The sequence below is a fragment of the Takifugu rubripes genome, chromosome 5, assembly GCF_901000725.2.
Source record: "Takifugu rubripes chromosome 5, fTakRub1.2, whole genome shotgun sequence".
Classification (NCBI taxonomy): Eukaryota; Metazoa; Chordata; class Actinopteri; order Tetraodontiformes; family Tetraodontidae; genus Takifugu; species Takifugu rubripes.
In genome coordinates, this window is record NC_042289.1 from 9,761,167 (window position 1) to 9,787,238 (window position 26,072).

At 44.0% G+C, this 26,072-nt stretch overlaps 1 protein-coding gene and 1 long non-coding RNA gene across 3 annotated transcripts in view; one reads left to right on the forward strand and one right to left on the reverse strand.

The window, feature by feature from the left end:
- Positions 1–6,136: 6,136 nt before the first annotated feature.
- Positions 6,137–26,072, reverse strand: part of adgrl1a (adhesion G protein-coupled receptor L1a) — a 76,477-nt gene continuing 56,541 nt past the window's right edge. For both annotated transcript variants that reach the window (XM_029836342.1, XM_011604074.2), the window contains 18 exons: positions 25,664–25,957; positions 24,432–24,535; positions 23,471–23,665; positions 23,308–23,346; positions 21,729–21,909; positions 21,471–21,593; positions 20,390–20,598; positions 20,141–20,314; positions 19,381–19,590; positions 18,871–19,091; positions 18,489–18,555; positions 18,269–18,360; positions 18,001–18,169; positions 16,231–16,386; positions 15,180–15,276; positions 13,135–13,257; positions 11,824–11,841; positions 6,137–11,700 (listed from right to left, as the gene is read on the reverse strand). In XM_029836342.1, the coding sequence (XP_029692202.1) occupies positions 10,814–11,700; positions 11,824–11,841; positions 13,135–13,257; positions 15,180–15,276; positions 16,231–16,386; positions 18,001–18,169; positions 18,269–18,360; positions 18,489–18,555; positions 18,871–19,091; positions 19,381–19,590; positions 20,141–20,314; positions 20,390–20,598; positions 21,471–21,593; positions 21,729–21,909; positions 23,308–23,346; positions 23,471–23,665; positions 24,432–24,535; positions 25,664–25,957 (3,359 nt within the window). In that variant the 3' untranslated portion in view covers positions 6,137–10,813. The remainder of the gene's footprint in view (positions 11,701–11,823; positions 11,842–13,134; positions 13,258–15,179; positions 15,277–16,230; positions 16,387–18,000; positions 18,170–18,268; positions 18,361–18,488; positions 18,556–18,870; positions 19,092–19,380; positions 19,591–20,140; positions 20,315–20,389; positions 20,599–21,470; positions 21,594–21,728; positions 21,910–23,307; positions 23,347–23,470; positions 23,666–24,431; positions 24,536–25,663; positions 25,958–26,072) is intronic.
- The window catches only part of LOC115249866 (uncharacterized), a 47,099-nt gene continuing 39,037 nt past the window's right edge, over positions 18,011–26,072 (forward strand). The window contains exon 1 of the long non-coding RNA XR_003888494.1: positions 18,011–18,069. This is a non-coding gene — a long non-coding RNA (uncharacterized lncRNA). The remainder of the gene's footprint in view (positions 18,070–26,072) is intronic.

A 26,072-nucleotide genomic window follows, 5' to 3' on the forward strand; every position in this document is an offset into this window, starting at 1 on the left:
GTGCGAGGCTGCAGAAATAACAGAGGGCACAGCATAAAAATCCTGATTGTTTGTGAGGGATTATCCACCACAATGCAGGGCTTTATCAGAAGGCAGGACTGCTGTAACGAGACACGCTCGCTCCGGGTTCGCCCGGCCAAATACTCAGACTTCCCCTAGCAACGAATCGCAGGAGGGGGGGGGCGAAGAGAGTGGTGGAAAAAAAAAAACACAGCAGAGAAAATGATGGCAAAGGAGAGCACAGAGAGACGAGTGGAGGAACAGACGACATGGGGGGGGGGGGGGTGCGAGAAATGGTGCGAGCAGGAGAGTGGGGAGCACAAGAAGAGGCCCAAGTTGCAAAAGTTTAATCGGAGGCCGAGCCCGAAACAGAGAACAGAGAGGTTTGTTTTCTGTCAGAGATGCCTCTCAGGAGACTCAGCTGGAAAACAGATTAAACAGGCCGTCCAAGTTGCGCAACATGAGCGTAAGCACCATGTGAATAAGGTCTGCTATGCAGGGCTCGGACTTTGGCTGCTTCTATAAAACTACTATGTTCAAGGAGCCATGACTACACACACAGTGTCACAGGCCTTGAAGACAGGCCGGCCTGGGTGTGTGTCTGGATATCCATGCCTTAGGAGAGGTGTTTTTGAATGTAGTGAGTCACTTATTTTGTCCTGAATGACTTTATCAGCAAGATCAAGTCACGGTGGTTTGACTTGCTTGTGTGAGATGGCGATCAACATGAAATTCTTGTTTAATAATGGAACATATTTAAATGTAGAAAGATCTCAAACAGGCTGGATGTGTTTTCTGTGCAGACAGCCTTGTGTTTGTGTGTTTCCTGTGCTGTAGATGTCCCTCAGTGAAATCCAGCCTGTGCCGGTGGGAGTTCCAGGCTTCCCACTGAGCCCACTGCACAGAACAATGTGTCCATAACAGCCCCAGCATGCGTGGCTATATTTTCTACACTCATCTTTCCTTTGGTGCTGCACTCTGAATGAAGGATTGCTCTTATTACATTATTTGAAAGAATCCCTGCTGATGATGCTTTTCTTAGCTGTGGTTCCATCCCGTCTCTGATAAAAGCGGAATAAAGACCTGCAGTTTTCTCTCCGGATGAATAATTCAGATGGAGAACGCCCTGTGTGTTAACTGCAGAGAAAATGGGAAATATATGGTTCAGGATGTGAACGTGGGACCGTTTGTGAGAAAGCCGCCTCACCCCTGGCCCCCTCCAAACTGCTTTGGTTCAACAGGCTTTCATTTTTAAAACCGCAGCGAAGCTACGTGAACTGAAGCCAATCAGGGTCCCGCTATTGTTTCAGGGCTACTCAAGATTCTCCTGCTGTCGCTCTCGACTTTGACTGCACGCACCCCTGAATCCTGCACCCCCATTTTTGAGCTCCAAACCACTAATGGCTGTTAAATTTTAAAATATTCTTCAGTTTTTCCACAACTGTCTTCAAACTGGCAGGAATGACGGTGTGAGTTAGACACCCTCAGCCTCACCGACAGAGGAGGAGACGCTGAAGTGTGGCGCTGAGACAAGAGGACAGCTTCTTATTGTCATACAAAACCAGGCCAGAGGAGACAAGCGAAGCAGTTAGAGGCAGATTTCCAATTATTTACTCTGACAGTTCTGTTTAGACTCTTTGGAATTTATTCTTTGGTACAGATTACAAGTGTGGGCCTTGGCCATGGCTGTGTGTGTATGTTTTTTGCTTTCTCTGCGTCACTGCTGCTCCCCCCTGTTTATGTAGGAGCTCCGTTGAGAGGAAGAACAGCAACAGCAACAGCGCAGCCAAGCCACCCACCGTCACCTGATATCTATGGAAACCGCATCAACCGATATAACGAGTCCGCTTCCACACAACTTCCCAGCAGGTCTGGGCGGCAGAGCCCAGTCCGTTTGCTGTGCCAGTCGTGTTTGCTGCCATTTTAGCCACAAATTAGCACCGTAAACAGGTTCCGTTTCAGTGCTAACTGATTTACCGACACTGGAATAAAATGAAAGCTTTTCTGAAAAGGTTAAAACACGGCAGTGTGTTTTGGGAGCATATCCTGCCGGACTCCTGGAATTCACAGGGGCATGGAAGCACAAAGCAGAGGCCGAATGGGGCAGATAGGGGAAGAGGGGCTAAAGAGATAGACACAGACCCGTATTGAGTGACACAGATGATGGTCTGTGTTTTCTCAGTGAAGCAGAGAAGATGCAGTGTAAATGAAGCGTGCTGCACCAGGGCGGCTTGTGCTTTATCCCCGCACTTTGTGTGTGCGTGCGTGCGTGCGTGTGTGTGCGTGCATGTGTGTGTATGGGGGGAGGAATAACAGAGGCCTCTTTTAATACTCAGATGCTTCTGTTCTTCCCCAGTTGGGTCTCAAAGTTCTGTCTAATAAGTAGAATCCATCAGGAAAGCTGCCATTCTTTGGCCACGCCCACCAAAGACAACAGAAGGACATAAATACACACCAAAGCACAGAAATGCTCTAACAAACATGCCGCTACAAAGACGTGCTGGCCTGTGAGCTGATTATCCAAGGTGTTTATATGACCACATTAGAAGGAAGGGAATTAAAGGCTCATGGTGAGTCTTTCCTTATTAAACTCCCCTCGGCGGTGCCTCTGTGACCTGCAGGAGGAGGGCCTCCCCTTGTGTTTGCTCTCTAAAACTACAATATAGAGCGTTTACATAGGACAACGCTCCCCTGTGGTGAGATCAGTGTTGCTGTTTTTTTTGCCTCCGTGTTCCCACAGTCACAGTTGTGCTCCAGCAGTTCAAAACCTTTATAAAGACACGAAAGAAGACGAGTAGGTGGTGCTAAAAGGGTTGAACTGTGGTGATCAGGCTAGCTCTCCCGTGGCAAACACTGTTATTCCACTTAGATACATGACACGATGAGTAAGTCTTTATGTAAAAATGTGTGAAGGAGTGCACAAAGAAAAAATAAAACTTGGAAACTAAGAGCACAGGTTCCGCCTGTAAAAATGACGTAGTGCAACAGGTGAGTTCTTTACCTGCGTCACTGTTTACACAACATCCATTTCTGCCTATTGACAGGAGAGGGAGAGGAATGAGGCCAGACCTACTCTTTAGGCCCATTTCTGCTCTCTTCACACTTTCTTCTGAACAAATAAATCCACATCTGTTCCAAGTGCGTTTAAGCCTTGTGAGTGTGTATCGCTGTGCATTTGCCTGCATTATTACAAGATTGGAAGTTTTAGACGGGAAATTATCCGTGAAAAGACTGACGCGCTCGAGGGGGAAAAAAGAGGAGATCGAAAACAAGGAAATGAATCTTACTTCAGTGACGGCAATTATCTTATTCCTTTCAACCCGGCCGTCTGAGCTAACACTCAGCAACTTTTAGCACAGCTCAGTGAAGCTAAATACATCTGCATCTTTCCTCCATCATTATGGTGAAGCACCATCTGCTCCTGCTCCATGTGGAGTTGAAGATGTTTGCATGAAGCAAGATAAAATACAGCACGCGCATGTTTACAAGTGATGGTTTGTGAAAAACATCGGAGTTGTTTGCTTTTTCTTTGCAATAGCAGCCTTGATTTGTCATTTTGAGCTGCCTCTGTAGCATTGAACCCTGGGCTGCAGGGAAATATCATCTCCAGCAGTCTGAACAGCGGGTTGGACGCTGGGGGAATGCAGATGACTAAAGGTGAGCTTTAGTTCTGCTCACTGATTTAGATGAGGTGTTGTTTTAACGAAAGGTTCCTTGTGGTTTGGGGCCGTGACTGCTTAATAAGCATTTGTTTTTGTGTCAGCTCCAAGGCCCCAGGACCTGTTTCCTGTTTAGGGCTGGTTGCTAGGATCCAGAGTGGCTTGTTAGACATGATGGTTGACACCTGGAGTGACTGCTCAGCTATATCTTGGTGCTCAAGCAGTCTTTTGCTCTCTCCTCCTATTTTCCTAGTTTTAGTTGGGGATTAGTGAGCTTAATTTTCTCACATATTTAATGATATAACTGTCACGAGTGGTCTCCATATGGTGTCCTTCCTCTGAGCCAGAGTGTGACAGTGGCATAACCCAGACAGCAGCAGAGCCTCTAATATAATCATTCATTTCATGCAGAGACGGTTGCGAAGATTATCAGTTATCTCCTTGTCAGCTTGTTCTTTATCAGGAGAATATTTGTGGTTCAAACAAAACAGCCATTTTAAATCAGGCTTTTGCTCTCTGTCATTTTCTGCTTTAAGTCCGAGTCCACTGAGGTGTCACTGCTATTTGACAGCTGTCAGAAGCAACTATCCAAATTGCTCTCTCCCCATGGATACAATCGAATGTGAAAGGTCAGCCTGAATGATGGCGCTTCTCCTGGTGCAGGCTGTTCAGGAGGTGAGCACAAACTGTTCCTGTTCCTGTTCCTGTGCTGGAGTCTATCTCATCCTTATTTCGTCTTCCTTCACTCTCCACAGTAGAAAGTTTATCACACAACTTTATGTTAAAGTTTTGGTCAAATATCACCTTGAAAATGTTCATTGCGTCTATGAATTCCATGTTAATTTAAAGAAAAATGTAACCAGGGCTGATTTAATTAAAAAAAAAAAAATTAGAGTTCCTTCCTTCCTTGTAAAATGTTCTAATTATAATAACAGATGCTTGAATGAGCATCTATTATTTGTGGTTATTGTAATCGTTCAGTCCATTTCTAAAACTCGAATGCCGCGATCCTACCGTGTCAGCATTTAACCACACGGGGGCAGTAAACAGTCATGTTTTCCGCTGCAGATCACTGTCCTACATTACATGACTGCACCCCCGCACAGAGTGATCAAAATAGGATTTATATGTCATATTTACACAAAATTGTAACTTTAAAATAAAGTTAATTGTATATCTCGTCATTGTTTTTATCAATTAGATACATTTCTTCTTCTTTTTTAAATGATGCCGGGATAATTTTTCGTATGGTTTTGTATATTTTTATTTGTTTTTTCTTACAACATTGTTGTAACGCCTAATGTTGGCTGTGTTGCTTTATTTTACTGGCAGGAAACTGATTCTGATCAAATCTGATCTGAGAATTTCCGTGTTCACTTTAATATATGCACACAAATTTGCACCGGCCTCAACGGTTTCTTTTCACCTCACCGATCGACACTGTAACACAAAGTATTTGTCACGTTCTGTGTAGGGCTTTGTATGTGGTGCGTTGTGCTTTCAGTGTTAGTGTTCTAGCGGTTTAAAGAGGGTGATTGAATGGTCAAGGCCTTGAAGCTTCCTCTCTTGGGGAGTTTCATGGAGGGGACACATGTAAGGAGGGGGTGGGCAGACGGGTCTATGGCTCATCATGTTACTATACATGCACATGCATATGACAGAAGAACTGCGTATGGGAGTGTGTTTGCTCATGAACGAGGCCTTCGCGCTCGGATGCACAAAATAATTTAGCACAAGCTAATTAGTAACCAATCAGATTCTAACGGTAATATGAGCAGGCAGGAAAACAAAACGCTGCAGCAGTGTGAGCGCTGATAGAACAGGGAAGCTGGTCGGACTGTCATAATGCGGATATGTACATTTTCCCTGTCTGATGTGGATTTCCTTTGTGAGCGACTCCGGAGTGTTCTGAACGTTGCCCTCTGTCATATACGGCTGTGGTTCCACAGACAGCTGCGAGCGGCGTTGTGATTGAACGTCAGTATGCTGTATTCCTTTGGCAGTTGCTCTTCCAGGGATCCCAACACACCATATGATTAATTAAGATACACGTGACATGGTTGAGAGCATCACTGCTGGTCTCCGAAGTATAACAACGAACACGAGCCCCGGCGTCTCAAACCCAGCAGCGTGTAACCCTCTAACATTCAGTAAATACTAGCGATATTGTAGACTGGTGCTGGACAGTATGTACCAGACAGTATGATCCTCACACACGTGCGCGGTGTGGTTCAGATCTGCGCACACGTGCAGTGTATGGCTCAGAGGGGATGCATTGTTTGTTTTTAGGCGCCTGCTGTAACCTGGATGGTCCATTAATATAAGATGGCGGTGCTTAAAAATAGGCTTTATTTTCTGTTTGAATCAGGAACATGTACGGTGTATTTGCCTTCACCACACAGCGACCGTGGCGTACAACCGCACAAAACCACCTCAGTAGCAACTGTTCGATCCAGAGAAACCCTGAAGGCATGGTGTATGTTTTCAATGCTTTTCTTTATTCATATGTGCTGATACAAGGTTGCTCTGACCTGCCATGACGCAAACACTCACAGTAAATCACGCCCTTTGGCCCAGACAGCTGTCAAAGCAACAACTGTGAGAAGAAAATAAATCAACTGAAACATATGAACACCATCTCTTTTTTTTAAAGAAAAAAATTAGAACAGGAGTGAGATGCATATGTTGCTGTTTCTAAATACAAGATGACTCATCCATTTAATAGAAAAATCACATAAGGCTTCAGCAAGGGCATTACTAACAGTGGTTACAGCTTTCTATGGAAAAACACACCCAATTATTTATTCCCCTATATTCTAAATTTCAGGCAGGTGCCACTCTGACCAGGTCCTACTGTACCGAGCTGATGAATACAACGTTTAGCCCAATATCCCAGTCACTCCTATTCCACACTGGACCTGGAGCCTTGCAGGTTTGTCCCACCTTGTGATTTAAAGCCTGAATTACTGATGTAGCTCCTGCATGAACATACCCGCCAACTTTTAATTCTCTCTCTCTATATATATATATATTTAATTTAATGGTTGTGAGCACCAACAAGAAACTGTTAACAAAATAGAACCACTTTTTCATTTTATACATTAGCTTTAACAAATCTGTTTAGGAAAATTAATTTGCATTTGTTAGTCGTGACAGAAAATGTGTTGACTGATTGATGTGGCAAAACAAAAGCCCAAATCCCAATCCTATAAATTCCTTATGCAGCAGATGATTTCTTCCACTAACGTTCTCATTTCCAACAGCCCAGCAGAAAGGCCTGTGAATCATCTATTCCTTCATCAGTAACCATGTTGGCAGCCGTAAGCACTCTTTCACCATGGAAAGGGATGATGTGGGACATCCGGGACGCCGCTGCCCTGTTCTTTCACCACTTGGAGCTTAAGTAAGTGTAAGTGAGTAGTGTGTTCACTCCAACCACACACCTGGTATAATATTTGAAACAAAACCTAAAAACTGGACTATGTCATGGAGTCAACTGTGAAAAACGGACCAAAGGTCTGCTGGGCCTTCTGCTGTCTGATGATGGGCTAAACAAGGCCACAGCTCACGTTCCGCTGACACGAAGCTGCAGGGCTGATGCGCTCCTGCTGAGGAAGTCAAAGGCTGTGCAACATATCATTAAACCAGCTTCCCACCTGACTGCGGGCTGGCGCACAGGTCGGTGGAACAGAACAGAGAAATGTGCGAAACGATTAGAACTAGACAGGAAAAAGGGCAGGATGTAGAGTCAGGGTGAGCTCACAACAGCAAATTAGTACCCACAGTGTTATTATTGTAATCAGAGGGTGTTTGGGGGGTTTCAAACAGGGAAGAAAACCCTATTGTTTGAGTCCCTGTCTACCAGCATTGACTTCAACAGTGTAATCAGAATCATTTACCACAGCCCAGCGCTGCTCTGTTTATTGGGATATTAATCTGGGATAAACAAAGCTTTTGACAAAACAAATTAACACTCTCAAAGATGTGCATCACTAATGGTGTCCGCTGAGATTGATATTAAAATCTGGTTAACACAGGAAGTGGGGGGGGGGGGGGGGGAGCCACTGGAAAAATGGACCTAAGGTGACGCACATGCACCCCCTCATGGGAGTGTCAGTCTAAACAGCACGTCTCCCTGGGGCGGGGCCCAGCTGAACAGTGCAGATCAGCATCAGCACATTGTGTCAAATGCAATAAGGGAAGGATGGAGGTAATGATGATGGTGATGAGGATAAAGATGATGATGGCCCTCTTGTGTTTCCCATTAACACTTCTACCCTGGGGTATTTTGTTTAGTATAATACATTCAACTGTCCTTAGATGACCACCGAGTGCTGCTACGCTACAGTGCCCCACCGATGAGCCATGAAATCTGCAGTTCACACTTTGTCCAGCACTGCAGTGGAGCGGAGTATATAATAACTATGTTGTCTTTTCCCTTTTCAGCCCAGCCTGCTCCCAGTGTCAGCTGTAATCCAAGTCTCCTAACATTAAAACTTTCCTGCCTGTTATCTCAATAGCTCAAGCAGCGATACTTATTTCTGAGCCTCATTGTGCTCCACGTCCCATACAAAGTTATTTGGAGAAGTGATTTGAATAACAAGAACGAATCATGAAAAAAAAAAAAAATCCATGTAATCCCTGTCTTTTATCAGCCTTTAACCCTCTTTCTTTCAGCCTCGGGAGCCTCAGCTAAAAGCTGTCCTTCGGGTTCTATTCAAAGGGGGACAGTCGGGCCCCGGTAAAATGTCACACTGCGGTAGATGCATTTATTTTCTGCTCACGTATTGTCCACATGCCCACCTCTTCTGCTGGGTGCAGGTTACCAGGAACACGTGCAAAGAAATAAAAATAAAAATCCAGTGTTATAAATAAATAAGTGTGCAACATATTCGAATGATACAAAAAAAGAATAGATATTAACAAATACAAATACAGCATCAAAGAAGGCAGACTCAGTCGGATTTGTAGGATAAAAGAGGCATCATTAACATCTATGTAGACAGCTCGGTTCTCAAATGTAGCACTTGCATAACTCGGCACACTATAGACGCTGCTGAGTGGGCTGCTTGTCACTTTCTGAGTATGGAGCTACCCCACTGCTCCCACTGCTCCCAGTGCTCCCACAGCGGTCCCATTTCTGCTGCCCTCCTTGTACCTGAACAACATTCGAGGCAGAGGAAGAATGGCAGCGCTCTCAGGTGAGCGTCCCCTTTGTCTGGTGTTCACCTCATATCACAAAAAAGCTGCACCACTCACACACACACAGACACACACACACACACACACACACACACACACACACACACACACACACACACACACACACACCACACATGCACACACGCCTATTATACACACCCATCCTCTCATAGCTACATTCATGCACACAAGAAATAATAAACCAGTCCATTTAAACTCTGAGGTGATGCTGAAACTGTCTTTAAGAAACAGTAAAATACAAATTTCAAAACAGATTTCATTATACATGCCAGAACCCATGTTTTTAAAAGTACTGTTTGTCATCTGGTTATATCTGCCAAGAAACAAAAAAACAAAGCAACCAAATCAGTCTCTCGTTGCTGTCCTCCCACAGTATTTTACTGGGCCTCTGAGGTCCAGTTTCCCGCTCTCCACCCCTGCTCTCTTTAGCAATTCCACCCGCAAAGGTCAAACATCAACAACATTTAAGGGGTTATATAACCAAAGAAAAAGTGCACCAGGATTTTTTTTCTTCTGTTTTCACGGGTGTGAATAACATCTATACATTCTAATCTGCATTTGTCTCTGCCTTTCTCTCTCCATTGACTGGCTATGGACTTCCCACCGAATGGTGCAGTGCTGGGGCACGAGAGGAGATATGGAGGAGAGAGATTCAGCATTCAGGTCATTCAGGTGGCAAAGTCTAAAACATTTTATTATTTTTTTTCTTTGTTGGATGTTTGCAGTACAAGAAGTCATCTTTCATAGTGTCTGTCACTTTTGTTGCTTTTGATCATCTGGTGTCTATTTACACAGTAGGAATAAAGCCGTTTCATGGGTGGTTCATATGTACACAGTTATATCAAAATGGCTGACCAGTCATTTTCCACATTTACATTTACGTTTTGCTCGTCACAACCGTATGCAGAAAGGTCCAACTGGCTAGGTTCTAACAGCAAAGTATAGAGGAGGGGGGCACTTGACTCATGTTGCCGCCCAACAGGATGTGAACTCTCTCTTCATAACAATAGCAACACAGTCATTTCACTTTTGAAATGGCAACAGCAAATGACCGTAGAGCGCCGGGGGGACTGGTCAGTCTTATGGATGCAGGCTTTGGAGGTCTGGAGTAAGGGGTGCAGCGCCTCCTCTGTCTCCATCTCTGCCTTTGTCCCAGTTCTGTTCACAGTCTTTGATTCACAGCAAGAGAAAATGAAGGCAACTACACTGAATCCCACTGCCTGCAAAGAACAAAAGCTCCTACTTCCTCGAACATGAACGGAGTTCTGTTTTCACCTCTGATGTTCAGTAATGAGCACTTCTGGATACGTGAGTGTATATATGTGTGAACGCATATGTGTGTCAGTGCTTGTGAATGTTCTAGTTTCTGTTCTGGCTCAACAATAGATATTTTTTGGCAACAATAAGAGCTATCAGACATTTTTAGGTTATAATAGTTTACTATAGCGTACTATCCCTGTCCCCATAGCAAAAGTTCTATCAAATGATGAGAGACTACTGATGGTATGACAAAGTAGAATGAAATAAAATATAAAATGATACACTCATCTCCAGAGGCTAGTCCGATGAGCGGTTACTTAAAGACCTCAAGAAAGTTGTAAAATATCTGAAGGAAAATGGGCTGTATTAGTACATTCAGAGTGCTGGACTTGACCACAAGGTAGCAAAAGAACCAGAGGGGACAGGGGCTTTGAGGAGCCAAAATGCTCTGCTGAAACACGCCCGTCACGCATCTCCAGGACAGGGAAGGGCTGAACATCCAGCCTGACTCTGCTGACCTCTCTTCGAAGGTCATCATGTTTACCGAACTGTCAGTTGACCAAAAGTCAAGAGGATGGAAGGCAACCGAACAAGCAACAAGTGAAGAGGTGCAAGAACTAGGCAGGCTAGGAGGTGGTGCTAAGTCCCTCTCTGTGTCCTTCATGTTCCAGTCACAGGCTGGTAACCAGCTGCATCTGTCCATCTCCCTCACTGTGGGCAGGCTCCTGAGGCTGGTGTACTTCCCCACTTGGCCTTTGTAGTTGGGCCTGGTAAAAGGTTTGCATGGGGGCTCCGCGAGAACCCAGGGCAGGTCTCCCAGAGCTATAGTACAGCTCCTCAGGGGGCTGAGCTGACCGGGGCACCACTTCGAGGGGCTCAGGACTACTGTCTGGGTATGGAGAGTCTCGTAGGTTGGTGATGCTGGTATACAGGGAGTCACGAGCAGGGGAGTCGGGTGCTCTGCTGCCCCCCTGCCCAGCAGCGCTCTGACCACTGTGGCCAAGGCTCTCTGTGAGATCAACCGTGTAGCTCTCTGAATCCTCTGGGTCGCTTTGGTACAGGACCGACTGAGCGCGCTGCAGCAGCAAGGGTTCTTCCAGAGCTTTATAAAGCAGCTCCACATCCTGTGGGGTCCGTTGGGCTCTATCTCTCAGAAAGTCCTCGTCTTCATCCACACAAAAAGATTGCTCTGGCCCAGCTGCAGCCGTGCCCCGCCCAACTCCACCGTGAGGACGCCCTCCTACGTCGCCTCCGCCTCCTCCTCCTCCTCCTCCCACGACGCCACCTCTCAGGTTGTTGTGAACAAGCTCAGAGATGATCATCTTCTCAAAGGCCGCAGCATCAGGGATGTTGCGTCGGGTGCCCCCAGCCAGGGTTTCTGAAGATCGAGGGTTGAGCATCGACGGCGGACTGTCTCTGCCCCCACCACTGAGGAAGTCACAGCTGCTCCCCCCACCACCTGCTGGGCCGCTGCGTAGGGAATAGCTGTTGTTGAAGTTACCGTTCAAGGGGAGAGTTTCCATCCCACAGGGATCTCGGGCCTTGGATAATGTACTCTCTGGACACAAACATAAACAGACAACTAAATGTTTCTAGCTTTACACAAGCAGCTTCAAATGCCAGAAGAATAAGCGTTGGATTTTAGTTTGCACTGATGCGACGTGAAGTGAATTACACTTACTTGGGTCACGAAATGTTCCTTTTAAAACCAGAGAAAGTCATGCGGCGCAAATGACAAGAAAAAACAACAGTAAGTGTTTTTTAATGACGTAACATTAACTTGATGAATTAGTTTTCAAAATATTTCAATAGGGAGACATTAACAGAATTAAAAACAACACTTGTCCATATGCTATATATTTTTGTCTCCGTGTCTTTCTCTCCTTGTCACCTTCAACCTTCCACACTTTCAACATCTCATTTACTTTGACTTATGCAGATTTACAGTCCTGCTTATTTGGCGTAAAAGTCCTCCAACATTTACATTCGATGGAAGGAAAATGCAAAATAGTTCTTTTAACTATTGTCACTAATGCCTACATAATTTATGCAGAGTCCCACACTTTAGCACTAATTCACTAAGATTTCATGTTGCCCCCCACAAATTACCACTAAAAAGTAAAGTAAATGTCACAGATGTCCAAAAAGTGGTTACTGTGTCTTTTTAATTAAATATGTAGCAGTAGGAACCTTGATACCTAATTGCCCATACTGCCTCGTTTTAAACAGGGGTGTGGATAATTACACATTCTAATGAAGAGCTCTCCAAACTTAGTCCCTTCTAAAAATGTCCTGGCTGCCAGGCCTGTGGCACATCATGCATGACACTTGGTGCAGAGAGTCTTTAAAATATTTAAGAGAAACGTTGTCTCAGATATCAGTTTAAGACGCAGGGCTGATCAATGGCATTCCATTCAAAAAAGAGTCGTCGTTGTTGCTTACAAAGCCAATAATACATTGGACGTAGTATAGAAACGGAGGAAGCAGCCATAAAAGGGTCTAAAAGCCCCGATCTGAGCTAAATGCAAGAGAAAACAAAAAGGCCCTGAGTGCTTCCTCAAACCCTGACCGACTGAGCTCCCTGGTCTGTCTCTAGGTCCCTCGTGATTTCAGCAGACTTTCTGATGTCTGGCTGTTGTGTTTCAGAAGTCTGGGAATAGGAAGTCTGTCCTCGACATTTCTGGCAGACGCAGCTGTTGCTAAACTCCTAATCAATTTGTGGCTGATTTCATGAAAATTCAGGATCTGACCAGATGGCTAGTTAGGCTAGGTGCTGTTTGGCTCAGTTTTGCTCAGCCTAGTGAGTCTGTCTGACAGTTACGCAGTCTGAAAAAACACAACACAGACAGCCATATGTGCAGGCACTCAAATGCACTGATGAATTTGTGAACATAGTGTTAGAGAAACATAAGGCCTGCCTGGTGACAGTATACAAACATGTGTTCTGTCAAGGGTGCATGCACACAGAAGGAACCATGTATGTGAAGCTAACCTGTAGAGTTAAAGACGCCAGGCGATGGCGGGGTGAAGCTCTCAGCCAGCAGGGTGTTGTAAGGAGATGTTCCCCCACGGGTCTGTAACACCGGGTTGGTCAGAAGATGGTTGCCCATGGTTGCTGCCAAACAAAAGAATGATCATGGACTCAAATAGGTTCCGAATGAAGCTTTAAATGGCTGCAAAGCAAGAACAGCTTTGCCGCTTTCCAGCCTTTCATAACATCTGAAATCATAATATTTCCTATTTATTCAAAGGAGGCTGTTCTGTTATGTTTGAAAGAGTAATGCATTTCACAGCGTTCTCTGAAATGTTCATGTCAGCTGATTGTAACCTTTGAGTAAAAACAAAAATGCAGTGAAACGCCTTTTTTTTCTTTCTTTCGGCTTCTTGCATTGTTTTCAGATGGGGAAGAACAGTAATGGATGCCATAATGTAGTCTAGGTTGCAGCCATTGAAACACAGTTAATTTTCTGGAGAAATGTGAATGCGGCTACAAAGTCAAATATAATTCAACGAAACGACGCGCTAAAAATGTTGTATAATGCCCAAGCATGGCTCCGGCCTGAGGCAACCCAAACAGAAATGCCATGAAATTAAAAAGAGGCCAGCATGACGAAGAGTAGACCACGGTAAAGTGCAACCTCCAGGTCTCACGCCTATCATTCATCACACAGCGGGAGAGCAGGGAATAAAGAAGGAAATAGAAATGCACTCACACGCAGCTATTTGTTTGTCAATTCTCCTATTTTTCTCTTTCTCTCTCTCTCTCACACACACACACACACACACATTTTCAGGTTTGCTCAACTGAACAATGATATTTTCTCTGTTGATGAATGATATTTTATATGGGCGCTGTCTTTCTGTTCTGTGTCTGTGTGTGTGTGTGTGTGTTTTGTTGCTGTGCTCTTCTTCAGAACATAGTATTCTGTGCCCTGTGAGTGGAAAAATTAGAGGGATGCCAGATGTCAGTGATCCAGTGATAACGACACAGCATCCCCCTCCCAAATTTTCCCTAATTAATGGCTCTGATTCTCTTCTCTTGCTCCATCCTGTGCTCCTCTTTGTCTTTTTCATTCTGCCAATGAGAAACTTTTTTCAGAAGCCCAGAAATAAAAAGCCCCACGTCACAGATGCTTGTGTTTGACATCGAGCTACACGCTTGTCATTCATCCAGTTCATTCATAGCACCCTCTTTCTCAATCTCTGCCTTCCTCCTGTCACTTTCACAAATTATAATAATTATTAGTTGTTTCTTCACACACTAATCAGTTTATTACAACAAAATAGATGAAATGAGCAGGGAGAATGATAGCTGATATTGCTCCTGTGGCACCTACAACAATCAACTTTACTCCCCCAAAATTCAGTCACCCTTCATCATGTCAGTGCTGCTGATGAATCTGTGGTGATGTAACTAGTCCCTGCGGATGAGACATCCAGTCACTACAAATACACTTTTCACTGCTTCAGGTCTGAAATAATTGCTACTGCACTATTAATGCACTCTATTTCTCTCTGTGTGTGTGTTCTGTGTGTGTGTGTGCGTGTATGTGTTTGTCTGTGTGTGTGAGAGAGTGTGTTTTTAAATAGTTGCGTCTAAAATAATCTAAAATAAGTGCTAAGTTTCCTAGTTATGAAACATCAATGACAACAACAATATTATTAGTATTATTATTAATAACATGGAAGTAATTCTGGTAGTAGGGGAGCACCTCCGAAGTACCCTTGAGCAAGTTACGGGACCCCCAAATGCTCACATAGGGCCCCGCAATGAACTGGTGACTCATTCAGGGGTGGACCCTGACTGGGACGGTCAAGAAAAGAAGTATTCTAATAATAATAATTATAGAATAAAACAATGATTCATTTCAATACAAAATAAGGACCCCCATCTAGGAAATGAAACCCGCCACCTAACAGTCACCATCCAAACATGTTGTTTATTGCTTTTCCTTTCTGCCATAGAGAGAGCACAGCAACCCACATCGATGTGTATTTATGTGCTCTCAATCACGTAAACCTAGAGGGAGGCCTCACCACGGTTGAGGGTCGGAGTGTTGTTGATATCTCCCGCCATGAAGGAAGATTCCGTCTGCTTCCGAACCGTGTCGTTCCACATCCTGCGGATCCGACTCTGGAAGAGGGAGCACAGCGCAGTTAGCTGCAGCATGAAGACAACAAGTTAAATATAGAAACATCGCAGTGGGTCGACTCTGTAACTCAGTGGGACTCCTCTGATCAAAACGGCGTGGCCCGCTCTAAGCTGCCGAAGAACAACAGGCCAACACGCCACACCACGGTTGGATTACGCCGCTACGTCAGCTTTTATTAGAAGCTCTAGTAACTTCCAGATATGGACAGCGTGACTGCAACTAGCTGAACCCTTTTTCATTTGGAACATGATTATTATGTGAAGGAGGGGCTTCATTTTGTTGTGTTGGTGCTGACACATCATCACAGAGTAACCACACTATAAAGCACTGTATTGCTCCATATGGTGCTAGCATCTGTTTAATGTAGGTTTAACTGACTGGCTCAACTATTCAGCTGTTAGTCATAAAATATGGAAGTGAACAGCAAAGTGGTGGTAATGGTGGTGGGGGGGTTCTGCAGGTTCACAGCAGGAACACTGAAAGGTCATAAAACGTGTGATCATTTAACTCTCTCACTGAGAACAGGAAGGACGTTTCAATCAGTTTGCAAATTAAAAAAATGTTGGGCTGAAAGGAACAAGTCCTTTCAGATGTGAAATGTTTGTTTTGCACCAAGGTTATTTGACAATAATAAAACATTTCATTTTTAAGTGCCTTTTGAGACACGCAAGGCCACTTTCCAAAGGCAGAATAAAACCCGTGCAAAGCAGCAGGTAGAAAAACAACATAAAATGTACACAACACATAAATGTACGTATAAATCAAGATGTCTTGTAAAATAAGCTGTTTTGAGGAGGTGGAGTTTGAGTTGGGATTTGAAACGAGGGAGGGAATCATATTTTAAAAAATGCTTCACAGCTAATATCCTTATGTGCTACACGTAATGTACGGAAAGAGAGTTTTGTGAAAAGGTTTGCAGAGGTGGGGTGCCGCACTTGTCTGTGGGCTGCTGCGTGGCGAGTTTGGCTGCTGCTGTAGTAGCGGTTGTTGGTACGTAGGCCAGAGTTTTTCAGGGAACCGTGGGAGCTGCTGGTGGAGGTGCGGCTGCAGCAGTAGGAGTGACGGAGACACTTGCTGTACTCCTTATGGACCTGTGAAACACAACAGCAGTAGTGGTAGGAAGGTGTTACAGCCATAAATACAAACAGTGCTTCAACGGCCCATTGTCTAACACATCAGTGTCTTGTTGCCAAACTTATTAGTCCTGGAAAAGGGCTTTGCTTGAAAATGTAACAATTCAAAATTAATAATCTGATTCAAATCTTCTCTGGGCTCATGTCAGTCTTGTAGGAACCCATGATTATCTCCAACATCTAAGCAAAAAAACCCAAAAACAACCCAGCACAAGGGTAATAGTTCCCACAGGACCTTGGTGCATCAAAGATAAAAAAATTGCATCTGAAAATGTACAATAATCAGTTTTGAAAGCCAAGGTTTGAGTCGGAAACCTGTAACAACTCCACCTCTCTGCTGTGGCCCACGTGGTTTAAAGGGGACGGGGTAATTTTGGGAGAAAATAATGAATAGTGAATTCATAGCGGACATTTTGTTGTTTTTCCTCATTTGATTACAGTCATTACTATGGAGATTGAGGTGTTCTTGTGAGATTAAAATAACATTTGTTTTTATTATTTTGCTACTCAAAACATGTGACACCTCAATATGTCATGGATGGATTCATTTGCTTTCACAGCTGACAAAACTGGCTCAAGGTATACTCGAAGGAAGGGAACAGCAGAACATTTCCAGAATAAACACACTGCTTTCGTTTGCATTTGGAGTCTGGCAGATCTTTGGATCCACATACTTGTGCAAGCAGGTTTTTCCATTTATTCACAAATGTGCAAGCAGTCACACATTCCATACTGGTGTATTTACAGCGCCACCCTTTTGAAGCAAGATAAACTAAGCATGTTCCCTTCATTTTAATCCTTAACATAGGCAAACGTGTCATCCACGACAAACTCCCCTGCACTCCTGGGCCAATTGGTTTGCTCCCCATTAATGGGGTTTGAACCCTTCCACTTCCTGTTTGCCATTTTCAGGAACTGCAGATATAAGGTGAGTGAATGAAAGGTTTATTTAGAACATTAAAGTAAATGCAATAAATGTGTTTAATCTGTCCATTCCTTTTCTTTTAGCATTAGGGGGAATACTGTATTTACTAATGACCTGATTTTTGTCAATTGATGTGAAAATAAATGAAACCAGTAAGCCTCTTAACTTTAGCTGGCAGAAAATCATTAGTATTTTCACAACAGTCGACAAATGAATCAACAATGAGAAAACACTTTAATGCTGAAAGCAGAAGTATTAAATGGAAAATGATTAAGTCTGGAGAATGCACGTGTGTGAATTAGACAAACTGACATAGACTGGTTAATAAACTTGTTTGCCCTTATAAATGAATGTGAATATGCTCCACCTTTCCTTTCCCAGTTTCAGAGTATGTTGCTTTATTTAAATTGTAAATTAATTAATTTTTTAGTTTACTTTATTGATTTCTTAAAGGTAACAGCCTGTAGTTCTCATATACAGCAGGTGTTTAAGGAAACTATATGTGCAGTATTAAGTGGTCACATGGGTTTATGGAGAGGGGTTTTAATATGGTGGGAAACGGGCCCAAACGGCTCTTTCAATGCTCCCCCCTGGTAAAGAAACAACCATCCACTCCATACTGTCATCCATCCATCATGCATTTTTACCTTCTTCTGCAGAGCACAGTGGAAGATGAAGATAAACATGCCTTGGAACGCATTGAAGATGGTGAAGAGGTAAGCCATGATGACAGTGTTCTCATTGATAAACAGAAGGCCAAAAGCCCACGTCAGCCCCAGTAAAAACAACAAGGTGATGGCCCCAAGAGACCAGGACCTGTGAAAAAGGAAAATGGGGACGTAAAAAAAAACTAAATTCAATTAAGCTGCCGTTCTTACAGACACATTGTGTGTTTATTTTAAGATGTAGCCTTACTTAATGTTGTCTAAGCGGCTGGAGTCAGGTTTGAGCGCAGAGGAGTTGCATATCATCTTGTGTAAAGTGACCATCAGGAAAATTAGATTAAGCTGAGGAGAGAGGAAAAGAAAAGAAACCCACGTCTATTAAGAATCTTGCAAAATATTAAATACTGTTAGTGTGACTGGTGTTGAAAATTAAAATAGGCAAGAATAAGATGTGACACTGAAGCTAATACCATAATAACAAAGGAAACGGGTCCAATGAAGCTCCAGATGAAGTAGTTATCCACTCTCAGCCAGCATCTGGAGTGAGACAGAGGAGAAGAGTCTTATAGACATGTGGATAGAAGCACGCACGCACACACACACACACACACACACACACACACACACACACACACACACACACACACACACACACTCACTCACTATTTTCCTGTCTCAGCGGATTATCTTACAAAGGCTAATTGTCAGGATTTAGCTATGTGTTCAGAAATTCCCGTCAGCAGGGAGGTGCCAGAGCTGCTCTCACAGCACTGCATATTACACTTCCAGCTGGGGGAAAAGCATAATCCTACTTCTCAATCTGCAGGTGCAAAAGCCTGTCTTCACACGTACGCTTTCTTGGTCCCATAGCTCCTGTAGTCTATGGCTGCAGAGATGCCCACCACCAGTGCAGGAAAGCAGTAGCCACACAAATAGTAGTATTTTTTGCGGGAGTACTCGCTCTCGAAGACTTCCACCAGCATGAGATAGAGTTGCACACCCTCCAGACACATCCAGGAGAAGGCAGCCAGGAAGAAGAAATGCAAAAGGCCAGCAAAGATGGGACAGGCAATCTGAGAGTAACAGAAATGATAAAAACAAAAGGAGATGATAGAAGAAAGGGAAGTGAGAGAGCAAATTTACTACCAGCTATTTGTGCTGGACACCTGAAGAGGAAAATGGAAAAACCGCAGCAATACAGTGATATAAGAGCTGAATTCTAACCTGAGGATTAACCCTCGATCATTTGAAGTAGCCAAAATGTCCTCAGTATTATAGTTGGAATGCATATTCTGGTACTCACCATGCAGCACAAACACCACACAACCATGACCATAAGTATCAGATACCAGATCAACTCACTTGATTGTCCGTCTTATCAATACCGATGAGGAAGAGTAGCTCAGCAACGAAGAGGTTGATGCAGAGGTTCTTGTGGATTGTGTTGCGGTCGGTCTGCAGGCCTCGCAGGAAGCAGAAAGTGGAGATGCAGATGGCTAGGCACACCAAAGAGATGACGATGCCCACCCAGGTGATCACAAACAGGATCAATTCATGCATTCGTCCCTGGTACTGAGGTCCGGGAGGCATCAGGGCAAAGAGGAAGTTGAGAAATAGAGAAGAAAACAAGAGAGGGCAGAGGACCGGAGACACACAGCAGGGTCAGATAAATGGAGAGGGAAAGATATAGGACAAGACACCAGAATGAGAAATGGGGAGAACAGAGATAGGAGGGAGAAAAAAGCAGTGGCATAGATAGAACATGGGGGAGGGGAGAGAAGACCAAATTTGCTTCATTTAATATTTGTAAATATATGCAAGGCATTAAAGCGTAGAGACAATTGAAAAGATTTCCTGGAAAAAGGGAGAAAAACACGACATTCAAAATCATGTGAATGTCAGCTAGAAGTAGCAGGAGAAGCATGTGCCTTCCAGAAAGAAGGAAAAGAGACGATTCAAATCAAAGAGCTTGCCATCCTTGAGCGGCTACATTAATGTGCACGTGTGTGAGGGGGTGTGTGACTGAAAGGGAGCAAACGCTAACGCTCGCACCACTGAGCGCCTGCATAAATTACCCTACTGCCACGCCGGGCGTGCATCTGCCACGCCCTTATTGACTTACATCGGGCTCGTGGAGCGCCATGAGCACGGCAAAGTTGGTGAGGTGGCTGCAGGAGCAGGTGGTGTGTGTGCTGTTTGTGTGCAGCAGCCTGCAGCCCAGCGACGACCACTGGCCCGTCATCGAGCGCTCCGAGTAGTTCCAAAAGGAACAATTCGGAGTGTGGTAATTATCCAGCTGCGGAGGGAATAGGAATGTTAAAAACGTCCATCACAATTTATCAATTTACATATAACAAATGATTGAGGGCACCTGTAGGTGTTTGAGTGTGAAGACCACTGGTTCAGTCAGAAACACTCTACTGGACTCTTTGTTAATGGAGGCGGCAATTATATGGGAATTAACTGCAAGGTGCCGTTTTTCACTCATTGGCCCTTCCACCTCCATTTTCACAGTGGCGTTCTCGGTGGACAGGAAGGATCCCAAATTTTTATAGAGAACAAACACCACCTTGACTTGTCCTAGTGAGAAAAGATGAAACAATAAAGAGAGATAAATAAATCAGAGGATTAAAGAGAGCTTGATTAAAAGGAGGTTGGGGGGGGGGGCTAATGTTGTGAGACAAAGAGATACTGGGAGAAAAATAGAAGGAAAGTGGAAGCAAGCGGGAGGGAAAAATACCCGCTACAGAAAAGGGGACATAATATGGTAATAGCAGCAAGACTGACAGAGATAGAAAGTAGGAAATGACAGGGGGAGCGAAAAGGAGACAGAGAGAGAGAGTTAGTGAAGGTTAGAATGATGGTAAGGACCGTTTCATTTTGACTGGTGGAAGAGAGCGAGATTTAATGTGGAGGGCAATGGAACATTCATCCCTCAAGCATTCACAGATCTCTTATTATTCCATATGAATATTTCATGTGCGTTTGTTTCAATCATTCTAATCTCGTTCTCGCTGCAGAGCAGAGCGGAGACAGAAAACAGTAAAGGGTGTGGGATGAGGGGGCCACGGAGGGAGAAGAGGAGCGGTGGAGAGACAGAGGAAACAGTGGGGAGGGGGGCAAGAGAAATGAGAAAGAGGGAAACATGGTGGAGGGACAGAGCTGGGGATTGGAATAAGGAAGAGCAAAGAGAAGGAGTGCTGAGATTGCTCTGTCAGACTGGGACCTGATTGTAATCTACACGCCTCCCCAGCAATTCTATTAAAAACGCTGTTAAGAAACCATCAAGAAAAGAAATCGTCTCAGCACTTTTGCTAATCTGATTAGCCTATTATTATGAACCACTAAGTTGGTCAACTGTGCACCAAATTGTTTTAAGCACGCATGAAAATATGAGAATGGGGCGTCACAGGACAGTGGAGTTTGGGTGAGTTGGAGTAATAGCTGCTGACCGTTGCGGCTGTACTGTTTAATTGTTGATGCAGAGAGCTGGATGGTGCTTTCGCTGGAAGAGTTCTGTGGGAAGGACAAGTCCTGCTGGTCCAGCTCTGTGTTTAAAACGTGGACCTCGAGATCTGACAGAATAAGGGGGGAGAAAAACAACCAAAATCAAAAACCAGCCAACAGACACTGAGGTCCTCAGCTTGAATAAATTTAAAACCTTCTGTGGTCCAAACCGTTCAGATGATCAAATGAAACGCTGTTCTTACCTATATTGGCTGCACTGTCAGAAAAGCGAGTTCCATACATGTTGTTGGCCAACAAGAAGGCCCCCTCTTCCAGCACGTCCAAGAGCATGGTGGCGGTGTGCGCCTGCTCCGTGCTGTTCATGTCCTTCCATGACTCCAGGGCTTCAGGACGGAGCAGGTTGTTCACTGTCTGCACCACCGCCTGGAACATGGAGCACTTATTACCATGCAGCACACTATTACTGTTATTACCTATTACGTCTAATGTGGCTATTTACTGGGGGGAAAAAAACAACCTGGCAGTATATTTGTTATTTAAATTTGAATGCCTCTACAGTGAGTTTGTGCAATATTGTACAGGGTAAAACTGACTATATAAAATGTATGCTCTTTCTATATATATAAAAAAATCCTTAAAAATTTGTAAATTTGGAGCAATTCATTAAGAAAGCTGCTTAGAGTGCAGATTAACAGATGTCTGCTCATACAATCATTAAACAATGGCTCATTTATGCTATGACTTTCATTGCCATTAGCTATTAATTAGCTTTTCGGTAATTAATAGATATTTCCTGATCCCTTATTACCCAATCCTGGATAATAATTACTCTTTTTGCGCCACACAAGCATTACTTCACAATAATTTCCTAGAATCTCATCACTCCCCTGCGCTGCATTTATTATTGTGTGATGTCAGACATATCACCATTCTATTTCACACTTACAATTCATTTAATGGCAATTTTGATGGTTATATCAGCTATCCAATTTATTGGAGTAACCTGCTTGATGAATCATGTAATTCTCTTTCTCTGGCCCCTCAAAATGAAGGATTGACTGCTGTGTTGAATAAAGAGCAGCACTCCTAACAGAATACATTTTGCAAGGGAATATACTCTCTCCCTCTCTTCCCCTCTCAGATCAAAAGAACGGGGGATGTCTGACATGTCTGCCTTTAATATCAACGCTGTGTTGAGCTTCCTTGCTGGGAGTTGCTTAAAAGTTACAGTCAGTTGCTCGCAGAAGACTTTATGTTCATTTCCCACAAACAGAGATCATAAGATAGGACTTCATATCACAGAATGCTGCACTGAACCTGAACACACAGACTGGTGTTGCTGACTCCTACATTTCATCATTATTTACTTATGGAAATATATAAGCAGGGTACGGTGGCTCCAAACTAAAGATATTGCACAAATATTGAAAAAGCACAGAAGGGTTGGCAACGCAAACTGTTGAGTTTCATGCTGCTATCAAATTACTTTCTCTTCTGAGCCTCGATATTGGACCTTATTGAGCAACGCAATAACATCAGGCTATATTAAATAATGCACAAACAGCTGACTCTCATCTTTACAGCATCATATAGATTACAAGGAACCTTTTAGACCTTTTACTGCTCCAGATTGTAAATCCAAATTTCCTCCTGTGAATACTTTAATGTAAACAGATTACTGTGAAACAATTTTGTGTGGTGGATCCATTAAGATTTGAACCATGAACCCTGTTTGCTCAAGGACTTGTCATCACTCACTAAGTCAAGCTGCAGTTCTCTACAAAGGACACATAAAGCAGACAGCTGAAAGAAAAATATTACCTGAATATAAGCTCGGCAGGTTCGCTCGCGCCTCTGCAGCTGGAAGGCAGCAAACAAAACCAGTAGATATAGTGACAAAAACCTACCCAAACCTGATGGCGTGCTGAATCAGGGGTAAATTCCCAATTAACCTGCTTATTTCAACATCATGAACAGGAAATACCTTGTTGTAGTTGTTGTAGTTTCGTGGGACGGACTCTTTGCTCCCAGGCCTTAGAGACTGAAGCTGCGCGTCCAGAATGTCCAACAACTGTTCAATCAGCCGCACGGAAGAGCTGACGTCTCCAGCCTGGATCCGACTCTGCGTGTGGTTCACCAGTTCTGTGGCTATGTTGGCAGCATTTTCCCCACTCTTTATCTTTATCAACCACATAAAGAAGACCACACCTCTTTATCATCTTCATTTACTAATAGCGATAATAATAAGAGTCCATCACAAGGTTGTAATTCTCCATAATTGTGCTGGAAAATGTTACACTTAGCAACCATTTTGCCAATGAAATTTTGCAAAAAAGGATCAGTCCATTGCGTTTAAAAGTAACGTGATGTGAACGTAGATCTGCTACCAGGCAATACAAAGTGCTGGTCAAGTATATACTGTACACGGCTAATTCCGGTTTTCTCCTGCAGCAGTGCAGCCTGGTTTATTTGTATTTGACATTTTGAGCACTTTTCAGAATTACTGCCATTAATGGGAAATAATCTGATTACTGCAGTATGTGTAGTTATACATTTTATCAGCTTACACAAAAGTGAGAGTGGACAAAATCGCGTTAGAATCACTGAGAGCCTGATGATTGGCTACTTTGCCAACATAATGCACTGTCCAAGACTATGGAGGAGAAATTGGCAGTGCAGCTTGCAAGCTGTGAGATGCTAAGGCTGATTTTTAAAAACATTTAACCTAGCTGTGATTAAAATGCATTAGTGAAAAAAGAGAGTTAATTAAGTATCCAGAGCAGATGCCTTGTAATAAAGGGCCAGTTTAAATGAGTCTGTATTTTAATCAGGCCAAACCCTGGAGATATGTTAATATGTGTGATGGTCGACAGGGAGGATGGTGGGGGCACTCAGGCAGAGGAAGAGGACAGGCCCTTGGCTATTTCTATGGCTACAGGTCTCACCTTCTGGGCCACCTGGTTGACCCAAGGGGAGGTGCAGTTACTTAGGTCGGGACCTCGTGGGTTCCACATGACCTGCTCGGCCAAGCACCGGAACGAAGCGATACCTGAAGAAGATAAAGAGAGTGGGTGGGGGTTATGGCGGGATGCTAATTCTTCGGTATCTGCAATTTAAAGTAGGAAGAAATGGGTGACCAAAAAACTGGTCTGAAAGGAATTTTAAAAGGCATTATTACAGAGGTCTGTAGACAAAAAAGTGAAGAAAGAAAGAGGTAGAAAGTCAAAGAGAAAATAGGTCAGCTGTGCTGGATAATGGAGTGTAATGAAGTGAGGATAGAGGAGGGTGAGGCCAGACCACTCTTTCATGCTGTGAAATCAATGTTTTTATGAATATGGGCTGATGCAACATAACAAGACAGAAGCCTTCAGGTATGAGACCCTCCTGCCAAAAAGCCCTCCACCAAATCTAATTTCCAGTTATTACCAGTTATACATAGGTTTTCCACTTTGGTAATAATGGCTCACAGATGACATGAAAGGGGTAAAAACCAGCAAGAGGTCTGTTGCTGATATGGAAAATCACTGACATCCAGTCCAGAAGACAAGGCGGTGAAAGGCAAATAAGAAAAGAGCACAGATCATTTAGAAATGCTTCAAAGATCAGAGCAGATGTGTTGGTGTATTTCTTGCTCTTTTTCGATTTTTTTTCAGGGTTTTTTCCTCCTCCTACTTTTCTCCATCAACTACTGGTTGGGTTTAAAAGCTACGTCAACGCTTGATAATTAAACCAGCTGCTGAATCAAAATTACTACCATTTTGAAGGAGCACACAGACAGTGAAAGGCGCTGGAGAGGAAGATGAGGAAGATGGCTTTTTGTGGGCCTGCAGGGAGCTTTTTGTTGGCTGCATATTTAGTGTTTTAGAACCTAACATGAAGGGTGGCGATGCCTTTGTTGTCTAGCCTTTCATTTCATTATTCGTTACTTTCAATCAGCTCTGTTTTATGCGGGAGATGAGCCTTTGATTTGTGGAGGACAGGCTTTCATCTGTGAGTCCTCTGGGACAGCGTCTGCTGGGGGACTGATGCAGGGACAGATGAAGACAACAGCGGAAAAAAACAGTGGAAGCACAAACTGGTCAACTGGTCACATGCCCATAGTTATAATACATGCACAAATACAAACGCAAGTGAGCTTCTTTGCTACAAAATAAAATCGGTGACTTTTTGTCCTCACCTAGAGATCCTTTGGGACATGGTCGCTCCACTGTATCTCCTCTCTGCGTGGTGGGCCACTGGACCCCCCGGACGAGCTTGGTCTCACAGAAATAAGGCTCCAGGCTGTGAGGAGGGTAGTGTGGCCGACGGGTGACAGGCACTGTGGCTGTGATCGGCCGAAGATCGGGGTGTTTGTTGATGGAACCAACTGGGCGAGAAGTGGAGGCTAAAGGGCGAGCGGTGGTTGGGCTGGCACTGGAGGTGAAGGGCCTGGCTGGAAGAGTGGTTGTCACTTGGGTGGTGGTCTGAGGACCTGAGGTGACACAAGAAGGATACAGAGGAAAGTGTGGGAAGAACTAGTAAAAGACACTTGGAAAAGGCTGTAAGGCATCTGTCAGAGAGCGACCAAACCTGATCAAAAGCTACAG